This window comes from Psammomys obesus, unplaced genomic scaffold (assembly GCF_907164565.1).
Source record: "Psammomys obesus unplaced genomic scaffold, mPsaObe1.curated_primary_1811, whole genome shotgun sequence".
Taxonomy (NCBI): domain Eukaryota; kingdom Metazoa; phylum Chordata; class Mammalia; order Rodentia; family Muridae; genus Psammomys; species Psammomys obesus.
In genome coordinates this window covers 15,579,349-15,598,361 of record NW_026596088.1, presented here as the reverse complement: position 1 = coordinate 15,598,361, position 19,013 = coordinate 15,579,349, and the positions used below count along the sequence as shown (strand labels likewise).

General features: G+C 47.9%; 1 protein-coding gene across 1 annotated transcript in view; it reads right to left on the bottom strand.

Moving 5' to 3' along the window:
- The window catches only part of Galnt18 (polypeptide N-acetylgalactosaminyltransferase 18), a 293,715-nt gene that overhangs the window by 42,283 nt on the left and 232,419 nt on the right, over window positions 1-19,013 (bottom strand). The window contains exons 7-8 of the mRNA XM_055627617.1: window positions 9,040-9,225; window positions 2,924-3,061 (exon numbers count right to left, since the gene is read on the bottom strand). Of these exons, the coding sequence (XP_055483592.1) occupies window positions 2,924-3,061; window positions 9,040-9,225 (324 nt within the window). The remainder of the gene's footprint in view (window positions 1-2,923; window positions 3,062-9,039; window positions 9,226-19,013) is intronic.

The following is a 19,013-nucleotide window of genomic DNA, read 5'->3' as shown; positions in this document are numbered from 1 at the left end:
AGAAAGACACTAATATAATCTTAATCTTCCTCACTGTATGTAGCATGGGCCTGGGCATGAAGCATAGTTGCTACTAGTTGAATGAGTGTGTGCAGAAAAGGAACAAATGAATGACACTATTGCTTTGTAAGTGATAGGGACACAGTATGCCTGACCTTGGAGGCCAAGCTTGGTCTCTATGTCTGGCTTTGTGAGCCTGATGCTATAAATTGTACCCCTTAGAGTGGATTACTGTAACCACCGAGGCTGTGCACACTGTCAGGGCTGTACAGGAAGAAAATACAAAGTAAATGTCCAGAAGCTGGGCATGTCTGAGTCCAGCTGCCTCTCCATCTCTACCTCTCAGCACCGGATCATCTAAAGCTCCCCTCTCTCCCAGACAAGAGCTCAGGGGGAACAGTGTAGCCTACAGCTGCTTCAGCCAGCAGGAGCAGTAATGGGACCTATTAGTGGATTAATGGTCTGGGCTATAGACTTGACAGTGGCCCAATTGAGTGACCCAAAAGTTTATTCGACCTGAATGATGTAGTTCGAGCATGAATTGGAATGGAAAAAGAAAAGATTTTAAAAACTGCTGCCCCTGCAAAGACATCTGGCCTCTGCATTTTAGAATAAAACTAATTACCAAGGAAGAACAATTCAGACCCAGCAAACGTTTTCGCTCCCGTGGCTGTGCCCTGCATGGCCCTCATTATGAGTTCATGATACTTCGAAACCAGGAAGCATGTCTCTGCTCCTGAAGCAGCCAGGCACTGGCATGTGGAGGAGACAGGGGAGGGAGAGGCTGGCTGGACCTTACACAGTGGCTGGCACATGAACATTGAAAGGACAGTGACCCCTGCCAGCCCTGGGGATGGCTAGCAAGCTCATCTCAGCGGGATGACAACTGGGTGGCTTTTGGTATGACAAAGTGCAGAAAGCTTGAGCTATGGACCCAGACAGAGCTAGACACAGCCTTGTATCTGCCACCTCCTATCTGGACGATCAAAATTTTCTGTTTCTGTCATCAACTGGGAAGGGGGAGGGAAGAGGGGGAGAGAAACTTGCTTCTGCATGTATGTGGAAGAGAAGACACTTTTACAAGGAGGATGGAAAGGGCCTTTAGCTTAGACCCAGAAGCACAATGGCCTCATGCAAACGCTCTCACTGTTACTGCTTTCTTTGCCTCTGCTGGTGAGTGGGGCTAATCTCATTTAGCTCCATCGATGGGCTGATGAGAACATGAGTCTGGAAGCTAGTCCTGGCTCATAGAGGTTTAGTTCTAAAACCTTCTTTGGACGCGTAATACTCTCTTAGGAATGGATCCACCAGTGGCCAAGTGGCACGTAGAGTTTCTAGGGAGCAGAGTGCAGAACATCAGGAGGGCTTGTCCCAGGGATGGCTTTGGTGGTGGACATCACAGTGCAGTGTGCTTCTGGGATGAGGGAGGATCTGGAGTTTCAGGTAGCATCAACAGAGGGGATGCTCTGATCCCTCAGCCTGAGAAGTGGAAAGTCAAGAAGGCCACCATTTTGGGGTGCAGATATGCATGGGGCTCTCATGGAAGATAGAATTTATCCCTATAAGATGGCCTCCTGGATAATCAGGACCTGGGGGGGCGGTGTCCAGTGTCCCAGCCCTGCGTCATTCAGAACCACTGAGTGTTAGAGTTAGAAGTATCAGGTACTAAATCTGAGTCCAAGCTCTCAGTAAGGACTCTTCAGACTGCCAGGCAAGAGCTCCATCCATAATGTTCCCAGCTGGGGAAGCCCTTAACTCAGCTCTGATCATAGGGCACCAAAGAGGCCTCAGCGTTGCCTTCAACTTTGGTATATCAAAAAAAGGCAGGAGGGGTCGCTCTCCAAAGCAAAGAACTGGTGTGATTTCAGCTAGTCTTTCAGGCTCTGTCGGAGACAAGTCAGTTTTTTGCCGGCTTCTTCATATGTAACCTGAATATAATATAAGTGTCCCCACAGAGTGGAATCAAGGGCTTAGCTGTCATAGAAAAAAAAAATTATGTGCTCAGACTTTAACCGTCAGTAGAGAAGAACCTCAAACAGTAGTCATGTACTGCATAAAACACTTTAAGAGTGGAGGGTCCTGAAATTAGTTGGATGATGGAGGGGTGTATCATAGTCGAAGCATTTTAAACTGAGAGAGAAAATAGATTCACATTTCTGACCCACTTCTAGCCAGTGGGTCAGAGCCACTTCTAGTCAGTGAGGGCGGTATTAATTTACCCCATTTGACAGATGAAGAAACTTGGGCCCACAGTCCACAAGATGGGACGAGGTCAAGATCCTATTCTACTCTGCAGTTTTGATGATGCTGGGGATTGAACTCAGAGCCTCATGCATGCCAGTTAAGTTTTCTACCAGGGAGCTATAGTCCTAGCCTGAGGTCAAGATCTGAACCAGAGCTATTTTCTCCACTCCATCCTCCATCTTGGTGCCTCTGCCACACACACTGGAGAAAATGACACATCAACAAACAAAGCTACAAAGTCCTTCAGTAAATTTGGGGGTGGGGTATGCTTCTTAGGACTCTTCCCAGAGAGGCTTCAAACATGAATACATCAGCCTGTGGGTAGACGAGGCACACAGGTGTTGGAAGCACCCCTGGTCACCCCAGCTGAGAGTACCAGTGGGTATCAGCTACATTACTTTGCAATCTGTAGCTAAATGCTTCTTTATACATGATGTTAAGTGGGATAGGCAGATTTGGGGCCAGACGTCAATTGCAGAGGACTGTCCTCTCCCAGTGGGCTGAAAAGGCTTAGGTGGTGAAAGCAAAGCCTCCTGATGGCCCGTCAGTCAGTGCTGAGCCCAAGTTTATCATTGTTTACAGAGGTGACAACAGGTTTGTCCCCTCCCTTCCCTCTCAGCACCCCTCTCCAGTCTGTCTGCATCTGATGCATCTAAGCGGAACCCCACTGGCTCCTTACCACCCCATAGGCGATGATGTCAGAGTACATCCTCATCTCTGGGTACACGCTGACCAGGTACCACCTGAAGGTCTTGCACTGCAGCTGCTTCCTCAGAGCCTTCCGCGCAGTGATGTCCCCAATGTCGATCCCTGAGTCCTGTAAGGAAGCAAGGGCAGAGAAGCAGCTCCCATCAGGCCTACTCTCTATGTACTTGCTATGTACATCATATACGTGTGTGTGTGTGTGTGTGTGTGTGTGTGTGTGTATTTATATTGCTTTGACCCAATGCTTGCAGCTAAGATTCACAGAGGTAGAGAGAACCTATGAGGAGCTAAGGAGCTAATTTATGTGTTCTCCAAAGCAGCATTCACCCCATAACCAACCCCATTTGGACTCTGAAATATGAGGTCAGCATTGAAGGGGACTGGTATCAAGTAAAGTAAGTGGGGTGAATACTTGACTTTGTGTGGCTACTATTTAAGACAGGAGCATCAGCTTTGACACGGTGAAGCTAAGCATCACCATTAGATTGATAAGGGGTCACCATTAGATCCTGTCTCAGGACAGCCTTCATGGTTTCCTAAAGGTGTGAGCTTTCATGGGAAACCATTCTTTCTGTACTCAGGATTGTTTCTCTGCTTATGATATAATGAGATAGATAAATACATAGATTGATATATATATATATATATATATTAATATATATATTTTTTTTCTCAAGTATCCATCTGTACCTTATTATAGAATACTCCAGAGCCAGCTTCCTGATTACTTTCAATGTTTGGATATCAAGTGTCCATCCACCACACGCACATGCACACAGACACACACAGACACACACACCCCCCTTTTGTTTATTAACTGACTTGATTTTGTGTTTCAAAGGTTCAGTATCTCTGCACTGTGTTTTTTCTGTCAATTGCATCGAATTCTCTTCCTGGCATGCTTCAGAACTATGTGGTCTTTCTTAGACAAGGGCACTCTGTCCTTAGGATTAGAAACAATTAAGATGCCTTTCTCTTTTCCTGACTTTAGTATGGTTGGCTGATCTCTCTCCTCCAAAATCCATGTCTGCCTAGAACATCTGAATAGGAATTTAAGAAGTCTTTAAAAATATTCTTAGCTTAGGAGTCTCAAAATGAAACCATTTTGAACAGGATGAGCCCCAAATTCAATAATTGGTAAAAGAGAATAGGAAGGAAGGCTGCATACACAGACACACGGAGAAGAGGCCCACACAGAACTCAGCATACTGAAATGATAAATCTACAGACTTGGGAAGCCAGGAGCCACCAGTTGCTGGAAGAGTCTGAAAAAGATGGATGTCCCTCTAAAGCCACTGGAAGAAACATAGCTCTGCAGCCACCATGATTTGAATCTTGGGTCCAAGATCTATGAGAAAAATAGTTCTGTTGTCTCAGGCAACCAAGTACATGGCTAACTTGTTTTGACAGTCTTAGGGAACTCATCAAAAGTTGGCTACCCTGCAAATGGCCCAGGACTTCTGCCGCAAAGTCACAAAAATCTATGTGGCCAAGCCTCAAAGAAAGGCCATGAACAAAGCTACATACCAGCATCCCTGGCTCTCACGGTGTCTTTGGGCAAGAGAAGCTGCAGCTAGGAGGGTTCTTGAACTTTACAGAGGGAAATACAGGTGTTTGCTACAGGCTGGCTTTCTGCGCACTGACAGACAAACTGATTTTCAGTTAAAGTAGTGGGATACAAGAGCTGGAGGCCACTCTGGCCTCACACACGTTTGGGGTTGAATGTGCGGATGAGGGTGCAGGTGAATGGGACAACAGTTCCATGCATGGCCCAGGGGCGGGCTCAGCAGATAAGAGTGAGCAAAGGATTTACTTGCATAAGCAACTGCACCTAGGACGAAAGTTAACATTTGTCTAGAGTTTTCTGTGTGCTGAGCCAGTACTGACTAGTCTTGACACATTAACTAATAGGGTTTTCCAGGCACCATCTGAGCAGGGCTGAAGGGCTTTTGCTCTGAATTTGCAGTGGTTGCTAGAGACAAGAGGGAAGTAAATGGGTAAAGATGTGCCTGTGTTTAAGCCAGTCTATGCCTGAATGGGGAATCTGAGAGAGGCAGACAAGCCTTCATATGGTGGGAGGCAGGGAAGGAAGTGGAGAGTAGAGGCAAGACCCCGCATAATTCAGCTTGGAGTGTTGGGTACCAGGAGGGTGGTGCAGGCAGGGGCCAGGCGAGCTGTGGAAGAAAGCTTCCTGGAGTATGATATGCTTGAGATGAGTCTAGTAGATGAACCAAATGCTGGCTCCCTAAGCCATCATCTTGTGAGCCTGACACAGGTTCTGCCACCTCTACAGACATATCCAAACCTCTGGGGATGAGACCCAGAGGGGTATTTTCTATAAGGTTTCCGTGGGATTCTGAAGCTTTGCTGTAGGAGCCACTGGCAACGGGAGGGAAGAGACCACACACATCGCCAGCTGTCCCACCAATTAAGAAACATCAGCAAGGTTTCCCTGGGCCTTACCACCAACTCTGCCTACGATGAAACACTGTGACACAAACGTGCACATCAACATGTTTTCAGGAAGTCCATACTTTATCCCGGTAGTTCCCAGCTCGTGATGGACACTGGATTCCTCAGCATTGCTTTCTGACACCAGGTCCCAGGAGCCCTCCCCAACCCCACTTCAACTGTAATCTCTAAGGCTAGGGCCAAGTGATTTGAGAGTGACTGGTCTAAGCAGATAGAGGTTGCAGACAACAGATCACTGCTTGGCAGGCTAGTCATATGAGCACAGAGGCATGCCGGGGAGGGACATTTTCCCAGATGGGGTTGGCTTCCTGCATGAAGAATCACAAGACTTAAGTCTGTAAAGAGGGGAGATTTGGTAGGGATGGGAGTTGAACATGAGGTGAAGGGTGGGTAATTCTAAGTAGAGAGAACAAATGAGCAAGCACAGGGTTGAGAAGCAGCAAGACTGCCCCCCCCAACAGAGACTGTGGGGGTGCATGTGGCGGCACCTCAGAGAGGAGAACACCACACCTAGCCATGCCTCTGTATCCTGGGGGAGTTCTTCATGGTTTTTGAGGAAGGGCAACGGGTACATCCTTTAGAAAGGCTATATTTGAAAGGATAAAAACTTGAAGCAGTGCAATCAGTTGAAGTCTGCATGGGCGAGGCTTGAGCACAGACGTGACTGGATATGGACCGGACAGGAGGGCTCTGTGACTGACAGAATGGGATAAAAGGAGAGGAGGAAGAAAGCGCTGGGAGCGGTGTCCAGCCAGGCATCTGGCATGAGGAACTGAGACAGGTGATTAAGGACAGGAGCTGGCTTGGGCGGAAAAAGACATGCCTAGCTGTGGTCAGACTCAGCCTGAGTGCCAGGGAGGACGGCAGCAGGAGGCATCCAGCTGGCGGTTGGAGGGGCCGGTCCACGAACAGGACTGAGATAGTAATTAGGAAGCCGCCAGCATATGGGTGGGATAAACACCTGAGGGCAGAGGATGTTACTGAGAGAGGCAGTGTAATGAGAGGCTGAGGAAGGCCACCTCTCCAGGGAGCATTTGAGCAACAGCAGAGGGAGGGTGATCCCCATAGGGGGAAAGCAGTAACCTCCCAAGGGAGAGGGGGCCATCCCAGGGTATGGAGCCACGGAATCTCGAAGAAACGAGAATTTTGTAGGTTAAAGAAAGTCTTAGATTTACCTTTTCTTTTTTTAAGTGTGTGTGTGTGTGTGAGTGTGTGTGTGCATATCTCTCTCTCTCTCTCTCTCTCTCTCTCTGTGTGTGTGTGTATGTGTGTGTGCACCTGGATGTGAGTGGTTGCACATAAAGGCCAAAAGAGGGTGTTGGATCTCTCAGAGCTGGTATTACAGGTGTTGGTGGGCCATCTAGCTCGTAACACAGGTGCTGAGATCTGCACACCAGTCCTCAACAGGAGCACTCCACAGCCCCAGGTGAAGGACATTCAAACGTCCAGGAGATTATGTGGTCGAGAGGCCTGTCCATAGTGCCTTTGCCAAAGGCAGGCTTGAGACTGGGATGGGAGTGAAGTGAGTGGGAAAATCCTGACCCTGCTAAAGCTCAAGAGTCTTAAAGAAGGGGATTTGGAAGCTGCAAGTAACAGGGGATGTGGGAGGAGGGTGTGAATGCCTGTGCACACGTGTGTGGGAAGGGGAGAGGGAGAGAAGGAAAGAGAGCTTGTTTGCTGCTTTGTGTGTGCATGAGTGCACAACGGAGCACAACCTCTGCTATTGCTCGTTAGACACCATCTACCTTTTTGTGAGACATTGTTTCTCACTGGTCTGGAACTCCAGGCTGGCTGGCCAGCAGCCTGGAGATCTGCCAGCCTCTTCCCCAGCACTGGACAGATTACAGACAGGTGCCACCACTGCCAGCTTTCTTTAGTGGGTTCGAGAATCTAATTCAGGTCCTTGTGCTTGCAAGGCATGGGGCTTCCTGACTGAGCCATCACCCCAGCCCAATAGAAAACACACCAATTTTTTTTTTCTCTCTCTCTCGCCTGGACATTTCCATGTCTCATCTGCTCTCTTCTCCTTCCCCTTTCATTTGGTTGGTGCTATCCCCTTGGAGGGGGTCACAGGCAAACATTAATTTTCACTGAGTTTTGCTTCTGCATCATCTACCATTCACCGAGTTTGACTATAAAAGACTGGCAGCTTTGTGGGGCAGAGCATGAGTGGAATGCTGACCCCTCACAGAGCCTACCATCCCGGGACACCCACTGTGGGGCTCAGCATCCTGAGTGGAATCCTCAGTTTGTATGCCCCCAGACTCCAATAAATCCAGAAGCATGGAGGTGTCCATGCTTCCCTGGGAGTCAATCGGGAGGTCTGGCTGGACTCCACTGAGGGGCCTGTCTCCTCGCTGATTTGGGATGACCCAACTCGAGTCGCTTTCCCTTGTGATGGTGGACCTGGGATGTAGCTCAGTTGGTACAGTGCTCACCGAGCACTTGTGAAGCCCTGGATTCCATCCAGAAAGAAAGGTCGCCTAAAGCTGCCACTCAAGGCCCAGCCTACTCTTTAAATAACTCAGCCAGACCATCATGGGGTTGGTGGGAAGCTCGGTGTACAGGGCTTTCCTGTGGAACTATAAACAAAGATAAATCTTTTCACTCTTAGAACCAGGGCTTCCTGAAAATTGGCCAAGGGGAAAGCCCAGATTTGGGAGGAAGGACCAAGGCCTTGCAGTCAACAGCCTTGTCACATAGGAGGCGACACAAGCCCAGGCAGACAAGCAGACAAGCAGGCAAGCAGGTTTGGAGTGCCACAGCTCTGGCATCTGTTGGGTTCTCCCAGCTCAGCCTTTGAGAGTTACTTCCACAGGACACACGCCAAGGCGAACAAAACTAGGAGAGAAATATTACTTCTCCTCTGACATGTCTTAATGCAAGTGACTAGAAGGAGAAAGGACAAGGGCTCTGTGAAGGTCGGAAGAGTACACATAATTCTCTTCTTCTAACTGAGGATCCCTGTGGGACTGTATCTCATTGGCATCCATATGGCTCAAGAAATCCCACAGATGTCTGGATTTTCTGTGTTCTGACTGGCTCAATGGAGAGGCATGAATCCAGTCTATACAGAGTTTAAAGTGTCCTTGTGAAAGCACAATCATTACTGTTGTGTCTGTATATTTATACTCCTGAATGATGAGACATCAGAGGCGCTTAGGGACATCTGATTCAGCTTCATCTATTTATATATTTCTGAGGTAAGATTGCAGGTAGCCCGGGCTAGCCTTAAACTTACTCTATAGCCAAGGATTACCTTGAATTTTATTTCTCCTGCCTCAGTGTCTCAAGCATGGGGGTCCTAGGCTTGAGCTAGCACACCTGGTTTTATACAGTGCTGGGGATTGAACCCAGGGCTTCATGTATGCTGAGCCAGCATTGGACTGACTCAAGTCACATCCCATTTTCTAACTTTCATCTAAAATGAGGCCACCAAAGTTCTGAAAGAGCATATCCCCCCCCCCAAGCATGCTGTATATAGTAACTGTAGGGTTGACAGTCTAATACTACCAATGAGACTCAGTGTCCCTAGGAGGAAAAACTGAGTCTAGTGTTTTGTTTCAGATATTTTATTTCTCATCAGACTTGAAATCCTGCCCCGTCCAGGCTCCCTACCTCTTGTGGTATGTTCCACGCCATGTAGACATGGCTTTTGAATTCATCCATCCAGACTTCCGCTACTCTGAGGGCATTTCTTCGGACATGAGCAGTGAGGTCTTCTGTGTAGGGCTTGTGGGCACGCTCGATGTGGGCAATCCGAGAGCAAGGCAGGACCTCCACACTCCCGCCACACTGCCACACCTGTGAAGGCAAGGGTGCACACATCAGCTCCTCTGGAAGGTCGGCTACAGGCCACCGTGCCACACGGACAGAGAAGCCTGCTTTCTCCACCTTCTCTCCACACACTGCCGTGAGGGAAGAAGCTGGGTCTCACCCACCCCTGCAGTAGGAATTTTAAGTAATTAATTCAAAGCTTGGCTCTTATTGCCATGAGTTTATTTGCAAAGAATTAATGTACCTTTTCCTTCTGTCCACAAGCTGCACGTAGCCAGAGAGACCAGATGTTTTGAGCCTACAGAGTAGGATTCTCCTCTACTTATCCCTGGGTTAGCAACCATCCTCCAACCCCAACAATGGTCTCTATACCACTACATAACAGAGAGGCACCGGAGGGTACTCCCAGCTCAAAAGTCCATCTTCAAATGGACCTTCAAAGATGTAGGTCAAGGTTAAGACAGCTACTGATAAAGGGCCAAGTGTTTCCATTTCTGTCCCCTCTTCCATGGACTTCTGAGGGGAAGCACTGAGACCTTTGGTGACAGTGGGGGTTATTTGCCGAGTATTGTCAATTGGTAGTTTGGCAGAGAACTTTCATGTGCTGGACACTTGTCTGCTAACCCAATAAATCTTGGTCTAGAATAAGACAGGATTCGGGTTTACCTAATTGGCTGTGTTTTGGTTAGGAGGGCAAGACATCACCCACTGATGAGTGTCACATTAAAAGACCCTCATGACTATGGCTACTGAAAAGGTATCTGTTACTAAGTGACCCTAAATTTGCTGACTTGTTACTTAGTATACTATTTACGGTCAATAGAAAGGAAGCAAGCATTCTTACTCAGGGCCAGCTATGCTCCAGACCTGGGGCTGGGGAGTGGGCTGTTAAATGCAGCGTAGTTGACCAAGAGTTTGCAACCAGACTCTATTGGCCCAGCTGGTTCTGCTTCATAATGGCTGTGCGACTCTGAGCAGTCACCCTGCCTCATTTGTGCCAATATTTCGGTCTCACAGGGATCATATACCACCAATCTCAATGAGGTCCTGGAAAGGATTAAACTGATGGAACACAGGGTACCTGCCACATTACAAGCCCTTGGTCAAGCCTGTCCATGACCATACGCATTATAAGGAAAATCCTCAGGCCTGCGAGGTGACCTGCGAGGCCACCACGTTATCGCCACCTCCAGTGAGAAACGCACTGAAGAAGGTCCCTTGCCCAAAGCCACATGGCTGGTACTGACAACACAAAAAGATCTGCCTGACTCCCAGTGAGGCTGAAGGCAGAGCCCATGCTCCTTGGGGGTGACAGTGTTCAAGAGCAGTTAGCATCTCCAGGGGCTGACTCTGACGGCCAGGAGAGGGAGCATGGCAGCGTCTGGGCTGTGCCCCTTCCCAAACTTCCCTGTGCTAGGACTTGCCCATCCTAGAGACAGTGTCATTTCCAGGGCACTTTGCCCTGATAACCTGTGGATCCTGTGACTGCATTATTGACAAAACAAAGCGCCAGGGTAGTTTTTCTTCCTGTGGCTGGAATGAGGCTACTACTTGACATATTTCAACAATGCACGACAGGACATTACTCACAGCCTTTCTCTGAGTCCTGCCTCTCAGAGGCAGCTTGCCTTTTAACCTTGACAGCGTGCGTGCCTGCCACCATAACCAGAACCCTGTTGGTGGCACCGCCCACCCTACGTCCGACCTTAAATGGTGCTTGCCAGCACACTGCACCTGTCCAAGCACACTGAGCATTTCTTCACTCAACATTCATTTTTTCCTCTATCATCTAGACTTCAGCACGTGTAATGGGGTTTCCCACCCCACCCACTTCCCAAACTCAGTGTCCAGGTATCAGTTCAAAGTTACTTCCCCATACCCTGCTTTGTGGTCTCGTCTCCTCCCTCTCCCACTAGCTGTGTGTTTAATCATGTCTCTTCTTTTAAAATGTTCTCCATGCCCTCATCAAATTTTCCATCTGGCACATAGCACTGAGTGGGTCTCAAGGTAGACCACGGGTTCCCAGGAAAGGTGGACAGTTGCAGGCTGGGAGCTGAACACCAGGTCACGTGTAATAGCAAAGCTGTGGTGTCAGGGAGAATGGGATGCCAAATTTGACTTCTGCCAGCAGCTGGCAGGTTGCATCCTCTCCTGAGCCTGTATTGCATCCAGTGGAAGCATGGGGAGGTGTTCAGCCCTGGGCCTGCCTTGTTATGAATGGAAACAGAGGAAATGAAGGACTCAGGTATGAGGGCAGGGCATCTCGGACAATTTCTGCCCTGCCATGGGACCACAGGAATGGTGCCTTTAGACTAAACTCTGACCTAATACAGTCACACGATAATTCCTGGGGCCCTTAGTCTGTGCCTCTGTTTTATAATGATTACTAAAACTGCTGTTATTTGACTTTTTCTGTGCACTCAGGTTTGAGGAGTGAATTGGCTGCAGATGACATGTTACCATCCCAGCAAACAAGGATGGAAGGCTCACTCCTCAGAGACTGGGAACCTTTGTGAACTCAGGAAACTTGCAGTTTCTTCCCTTCTATTGAGCCTGTCCATGGAGGGCCAGCCCTCACCTTAGGTGTGGCCTGAGAGCTCTCTGTAGCTTCTGGTATTCGGAGGAGAAAGTGCGGGTTTGGCCTATATCCACATTAACTTTTAGCCCCTGCCAATGACACTGATGTCAACTAGAAAAGGCCTGTGCTTATCCATTCCCTGGTGACAAGTGGCTCTGCTGACCCAAGAGCGCCTTTAAAGTCTTATCCATGGATGACCTCAGAGCTCCTCTCTGGGGCCCAGGCAGGGATAGGAAAGGAACTTTCTAGTATCTGAGCTTCATTAAAGGTGATGTTGGACAGCTTCCATGGTGGGAGGGGTATAGAGGATGAGGAAATGAAAGAGAACTGGCTTTGGCCCAGGGAATGCCCAATGCCTGATGGCAAGTTCCAGTTGGAGGGTACACACAGAAAATACTGGTTCATAGAAGCAGGGCCCCTGGAGAAAAAGAGAATTCCAGGGGTGGGGGTTGCCAAGAGGAAATAGGAGTAGAGGTGGTACAAAAAGTGTGGTTGAGAAATAAAGACCGGGAGGGCAGGCAGGCAAGACTCGCATCCTGCAGTGAGAGGGTGTCTTAAGTCTACAGGCACTGGGGACACCAGGCAGCATTCCAACCCCACACTGTCCTGTCTCCTTTGATGGCCACTGAAAAAAATGATCCAAGCCCCACCCAGCCCCATCCAGCCTCTGCCTTCACGCCTGATAAACCATCTCCCTAGAATAATTGTTGCCCAACCCAACAATTTCTTTGAGCCACCATTATGCAGTTAGGCCCTCTTGGAACACCCTTAGCATCCACATTCCTTAGTAAAAATCATATCTTTATTTATGTACTTGTTCTCTAAATATCCATCTCGCAGAATTGGTCTATAACCTCCACAAAAGCAAGGACATGTCTGTGTGCTTTCCGCCGTATATCTCAGGCCTGCTTCATGGTATCTATTCAATAACTATTAAGTGAATGAGTGAATTTGCGGGTCCCAGGCTTCCACTGACTATAGGGACATGGTTTTAACTAGCTCAGCTGGATGCCCTAATAAAGGCCATAAACATAAAATGTGGCCAGATTTTACTGAACACAGTGACTTTCCTCAAGCCCAGGTGGTTTGTCAGCAAACTGCGGACGTTAAAGTGCAAACTACTGCCACTGAAAAGACTTGCTTTGGCTGCAGAGCTTAAATTAACACTGTAAAGCCTAAGACGCCATTAAAAGTGTGGGGCCAGCAGCAGGCAGTTTTCTGTTGTGGAACCAGGTATTCCTGGCAGTCTCCCCAGGCTCACAGATGCTTGGAATCACCTCCAGCCAGAGCTGCTGCCAGTCCGAACCCCAGATGTGACCAAGAGCCTATGGGAGAGTGTGAATAACAGCTTCGAAGGACCAAATCAAGACTGCCCTCCAACCCCCACCCTGCCCCCACTGCTGCCCTTCCTGAAAAGTCCTCCTCCTGTTACTTTCTTTGAAGAGGCTTCAAGCATCAAGGTGGGACTGCAAAGAAGCACAGGCTTCTAGGGACTGGGAGGAGAGGTCTGAGTCAGGACTACACATACAAGTCACTGAGCCAGTTGCCAGATGCTTAAAAAAAAACAAAAACAAACAAACAAACAACAACAACAACAAAACCAAGGAATAATGGTTACCTGGAGGATTTAAATGAGATTCGATATGAAAATTGCTTGGCTTGGACCTCAGATGGTGACTAGGGCTTGAGACACAACTAACAGGACCATACCCTGAGCCACAGTCTGTAGACACTGAGGCAGGACAACGAAACAGTTTCATCTTTGTGTTCAATCTATGTGCTTTAATGCCGTATGTTGAGAAGGATTCTGTGTGTATCTTGTGTGTTTGTGAACAAGGACAGGTGTATGCATGTATGTGAGTCTATGTGTAGGTGCACGTGTGCATGTGAGTGTATGCAAATGTCAGAAATCAACCAAGGTGTTATTTCTCAGGACGGTCTGCTTTGTTTTATGACATACAGTCTCACTGATTAGCCTAAGCTGGCTGGCCAGGGAGCCCTCAGGGATCCGCCGAGCCCCACCTCCCCGATGTTGGGATTATAAGCAAATACCATCACATTTTTTTTTCTTTTGTTTTAAGCCTGGGTTCTAGAGACTAAGGTCCTCACGTTGGAAATGCTTTACTGCCTGAGCTATTTGTTGTCTTAGACCAGCCCTACCGAGGACTCCGGGATCTCTCCAAAGAACAACACAGGTAAGGTAGACTGGTGGGCAATGACGTCCTCAGCTTTGCACTTCACAATCACGGCCACATGAGCTGCGTCTCCTTGTGACATTAGTGAGCTGCTGTTTCTTGGCAGCTCCATTTCTCTCAGCCCATAAAGCTTCTTTTCCTCCTTTCCATCCATCTAAAGCCAGCCTGGCTCCACTCCTCCAAACTCTTTGAACTTATGATTAACTTCATTCACATGGTCCTGATTTCTTGGCTTATGTGGCTAATTATCTTTTTATGTATAGCTGACTTGCCTAGTTTGCTCATAAAAAGCTGAGGCAAGAGTGGAAAGCCGAAACTAGGCAGGATGGGAAGAGGATGATGAAACGAATACAGCCAAGACTGATGCCTGAGGAAGGCTGGGGTTAGCCAAAAACTCATTTTCAGGCTGGCTTAGGGATCAGAGATGTAGGCAAGCAGAAATATGGAAAACAGACATAGCCCTCATACTCTTTCAACTTTCTCACTCACCTCACCACAGACAGGCATGGGGAAAAGAAGGAAGTAGATGTCAGATCTGAGCAACACTAAGGACCAGCAAGCCACGATCAGGAACATGAGGCAGAGGAGGAGGCTAGATGGAGATAGCATGAGTGCAGAGGCAGCTGCTGTCCAAAAGTCTACAATACTTGAAAAATCTTTATCTCCAGACAAAGGTCATACACTTTAACCAGACTTGCAGCATCTCTGAGAGCATCCCCCTTCACTCCCTGCAGCAGCATCCATCACTCATGCTCTGTAGCCAGTTATGCTAGCTGCTCTCAGTTCCCGAGGTAGCCCATGTTCATGGACCTTTGTCTCATCTTCTTTACCGGAGCTGCTATTTTGCCATGAGTATGTAGCACATCTCTGTGATTCTCATCTGCCTTCCCCAGACACCCTAGGTTTGGTTAAATGACTTTTCCTTATAATTTGTTCGCACTTCCTCTTAGGCAGGAGGTGTGATAACTCTGAGAGCTGAGAGACACAGGTAGAGAAAAGGAGAGAAAGGGAGAGAGACAAAAACAGAGCGAGAGGGCATCTATGTACTGTTTAAAGAGAGACTATATAAATGTTGGCATAGCTCCCCTCTTCAGAAACGATGCTTCCTTTTGCCATCCCCTAGAAAGTTTCCCAAAGGTAACCCATTTTCCTGAAGCCGGGTGATAATTTCCTCACCATCCACCTAACCCACACAGTGCTGGTTTTTTGAACACTGTATAAACAGAACCACTGTGTATGCCTTTTGCTTCTTGTTTCGTTTGTTTTCCTCACCCCAGCCTTCCATTCTATAAATACACACTGACTTACTTGCGCGTTTCTCCTCCTGTTGGTTGACAGGCTTGTTTCCAGTGTTATGAATAGTTCCTGGGAAGACTCTTGTACACATCTCCTGGGGCCCAAGAGTGGGCATCACTCTATGGTTTTTATTATTATTTTTTTATTTTTTATTTTTTTGCTACAGCAGTATGTCTCAGGTACAAGTTAAATACACAATCAACTTTCCCATGGAAAGGAGGGGCTATTCCAAATAGCGTCTCTCAAGCAGCTTCCTCCCACCAGCAGAAATGAGACTTAGGTTGCTTCAATCTTTGCCAACATTTTTTATTTCAAGATTTATTTTATTTTTAAATATGTACAGGTGGGTATATGTGTGTGTGTATGTGTGTGTGTACATGCCTCGTCTGTGTGTGTACATGCCTCGTCTGTGTGTGTACATGCCTTGTCCAGCCCCTGGGGCTAGAGTTACAGGTGTCAGAGGTTGTAAGCCACCTGACCTGGATGTTAGGAACCAAACTCCAGTTCTCTGCAGCAGCATTTAGTGCTCTAAGGGGGCTTTTCTAGCCATCCCCCTTGTCAACTTTGACATCAATGACATGGGCATAAAATTCTCTCCACAGTTTTCATTTGCAGCCTTACCTGCTTAGTGAGACGGTAGGTTTTGTTTCCCAACTTCAAGGAGAGGCTAGATTGTCTGTGAGATGTTTGGCAGGGGCTTGGGCTTTGCAGAAATAGCTGCTGATGTGCAGGAAAGCCTACAAGCCAGCTTGGGACACCAGAAGAGTCACAGCCTTGGCACACTGGCTGGCCATGTGTAGAGCCCCCCCACTCTCCTGGAAGCCTCGTGCTCTGGCCATCTTATCAGGCTGTAGAGGGTCCCTGCACTCAGCAGGGCTTCCTGGGCCAGGCAGGAGAGTACACATGACTGCCTTTGCTAGCATTCATCCGTTAGCTAACCTATCCACTGCATATTTAAGCTAGAGTTACTTTGAAGTTCAAAGGCGATGAACCCACAAAAGAAGCAACCAGAATCCCTAAGTCCCTCCCTGGAGAAAGGCTACCAATCGAGTCAGCTGTCCCTCAGGGAGCTATGGTGTGAGCAGAAGATGAGCTCCTCGTGGCATCACTGAAGTTATGCTCTGATCTTGTAATCTGTGACTTTGCCTGTTTATAAAGAGAAGCATGGTCCCAATGGTGCCAATAGATCAGAACTCAATTCTGGCTTTGCAGAAGAAAGCTCCTACCACAGGGAGCAGGTAGACATCCCAGTTCCAGGAGATGAGTCCACTCCAAGGCTGAGAACACTGACAGTAATTAGACCGAGTATCTGAGGCTCGAGGGAGCTGCGTGACACAGGTCATCAGGACCCAGAAAAAGAGGCTACTGAATACAGTGTAAATCATGGTTAGAACCAGAGCAGAAAAACAAAGGAAAACCCAGCAGGGTGGGAGAGGAGAAGGCTGGGGCCTGGAGACCACACACAGCCCTACATTCCTTAGAAAGCCACTGACAGTAGCTATGTGGCAATCAGGTTATTGGCAGAGTGACCTAGTTGGTGAGGCCAGGACTCTAGCCATTGTTGCAGCCCCTGGCCAGGAGATGCAGATGTTAGCGGAGCTGACCCCAGAGTACCCTGCTACCAGAGTCCGGGAAGGGACTAGACCAAGTTCAGACATTTCCATAGAGCAAAGCTCCAAAAGAAACCTTGAGAGCAAGAGAGCAACCATTAGCTAAAGTACCAAGCAGATCCATTCCCTCTTGCCTAGCACTCTAATCACTTTTTTGTTTTGAACTGAGATCTCTGGCCATTGCCATTCCTGGGGCTGAGTTTGAGTGTCCCAAGTAGTCAAGGACTGCTCTTCAGTCAAGTAAGACCTTACCCACTCTTGGTAAGAAGAGTCACTTTTCCCAGATAACTGGGCCCATTATTTATCTTTTCCATCTGGGTTAAAGCTCTCAGAAACCATGAGACACCTTCCCCTGTGGACTGCTTTCTCCATCCATCCAGCTGCTATTCAGAACAGATCCGTGGACTGTGTTTAATTTTTACTCTGCTCTATGAAGATGAGCTACTTACTCATTTAAAGTGTTTCCTTTTTTATGTCTTTAATCAGTGGCTGTTTCTTTCCTCTCTCCGAGGCTTAATCTAATCAGAAGCAAATCCCACACATATGAATGGTTCATTAGCCTGTCCCAATCAAATCCAAATTGGCTATCCATAACAGCTGCCCCTTCTTCCCCCAAAGAATGACACTGGCTCCAAAGATGTCTCTGAGCCAATGTCCAAGACAATTGCCATGGTAAGCCTGGAGCAGCCTTTCTGAAACCAGAGCAACCAGGAAAGCATAACTCAGTTATTCTCAGCATACAGTTGGGCACAATCTGGTGACAGTTTACTATGTGGGGCAGGTGGGAGTCAGACCCAAGATTCAGGCATCAAAGGTACAAGTCTGGCCCACGTAACACTCCCTGGCTTGTCCCATTGGGGCTCAACAGTTATTAAGATGGTAGAGATGGGAACTGGTGAGATGGCTCAGCAGTTAAAAGCCCTTGCTGCTCTTGCAGAGGATCTGGGTTCAGTTCCCAACACCCACATTGGGCAGCTCACAACCACCCCAAACCATCCAGCTTTTAGGGATATGGCGCCCTCATCTGGCCTCTGCAGGCACCTGCATGCACATGATACACCAGCAGTCACAGACACATACACATAAATAAAATATTGTTTAAAGAAAGAAATGTGGAGATGAAGTCCAGATAGCCAATTTTCTCTCCCAGAATGCAATTTGTTATATGAAGCTTTCCTGTCATGTACTTAGAATTCAAATCACAAAAGCTGATTTTATAGGTGGAATGTAGACATTCCTCTACAGACTCAACATATTTGAATGTTTTATTTTTCCTGTTTGGGGAGGCCTAACTCAGGGACAGGTCTTTGAGGGTGAACTATCCAGGTTCCTTCCTGGTAAGCTCTTCCTATTTGCTAGTCAGCCAGGATGGTGGGCTGAAACTCCTCTGAAACCATGAGCCAAGCAAACCTTCCCTTACTTAGGTTGTTTGGTGAGGCATTTTGTCAGAGCAACTAGAAAGGTAACTAATACAGCTTATGTGCTGGGGCCACTTTGAAAGGCATTTGCCGTTTCATACTTATCAAAATAAATTGTCAACTTGGGCATCTTCACAAATGTCCTTGCCGAAATGGACCTAGGTGACATTTCATTAGCAACCAGCTCTGCAAAAGAAATCATCGTCACAGAAGAGCAGAACTGCAGAGATCACACCGGCCATCTCCCACCATTTCCCAGGTGAACACACTGAGGTTCAAAGTCACATCGCACTTCAGAAGCAGAGTGGGGAATGGGCCCGAACTTTGCCTCTCGGGAGACATGATATCATCATGGTTCTGAGCAGAGACTATGGGTCACACTGTTTGATGAAATCACCCAATCCCCACTTGCTGAACTGGTGCCTGGAGGGGATTCATCTCACCAAATTACAGTTTCCTGGTATGGAAAATGGAGACAAGATGATCAATTCTGAGAGCAGCTGTGAGAATTCAGAAGCTAAAGCATAGAGCGTTTACTTCGGCACCTAGCCTGGGACAGTCCGTGTTGGCTTAGCACCCGCTCAGCATTTTCATGCTTGCTGTCACTGTAAGACTCCCAGCTCTGTGGCTCATTAGTCCTGCTCAGGGCAGGAGGACACTGTGGCCCTCGGAGGTGGAGAGCCCAGCTGCCTGCATGCCACCTCACCTAAATGCCAAT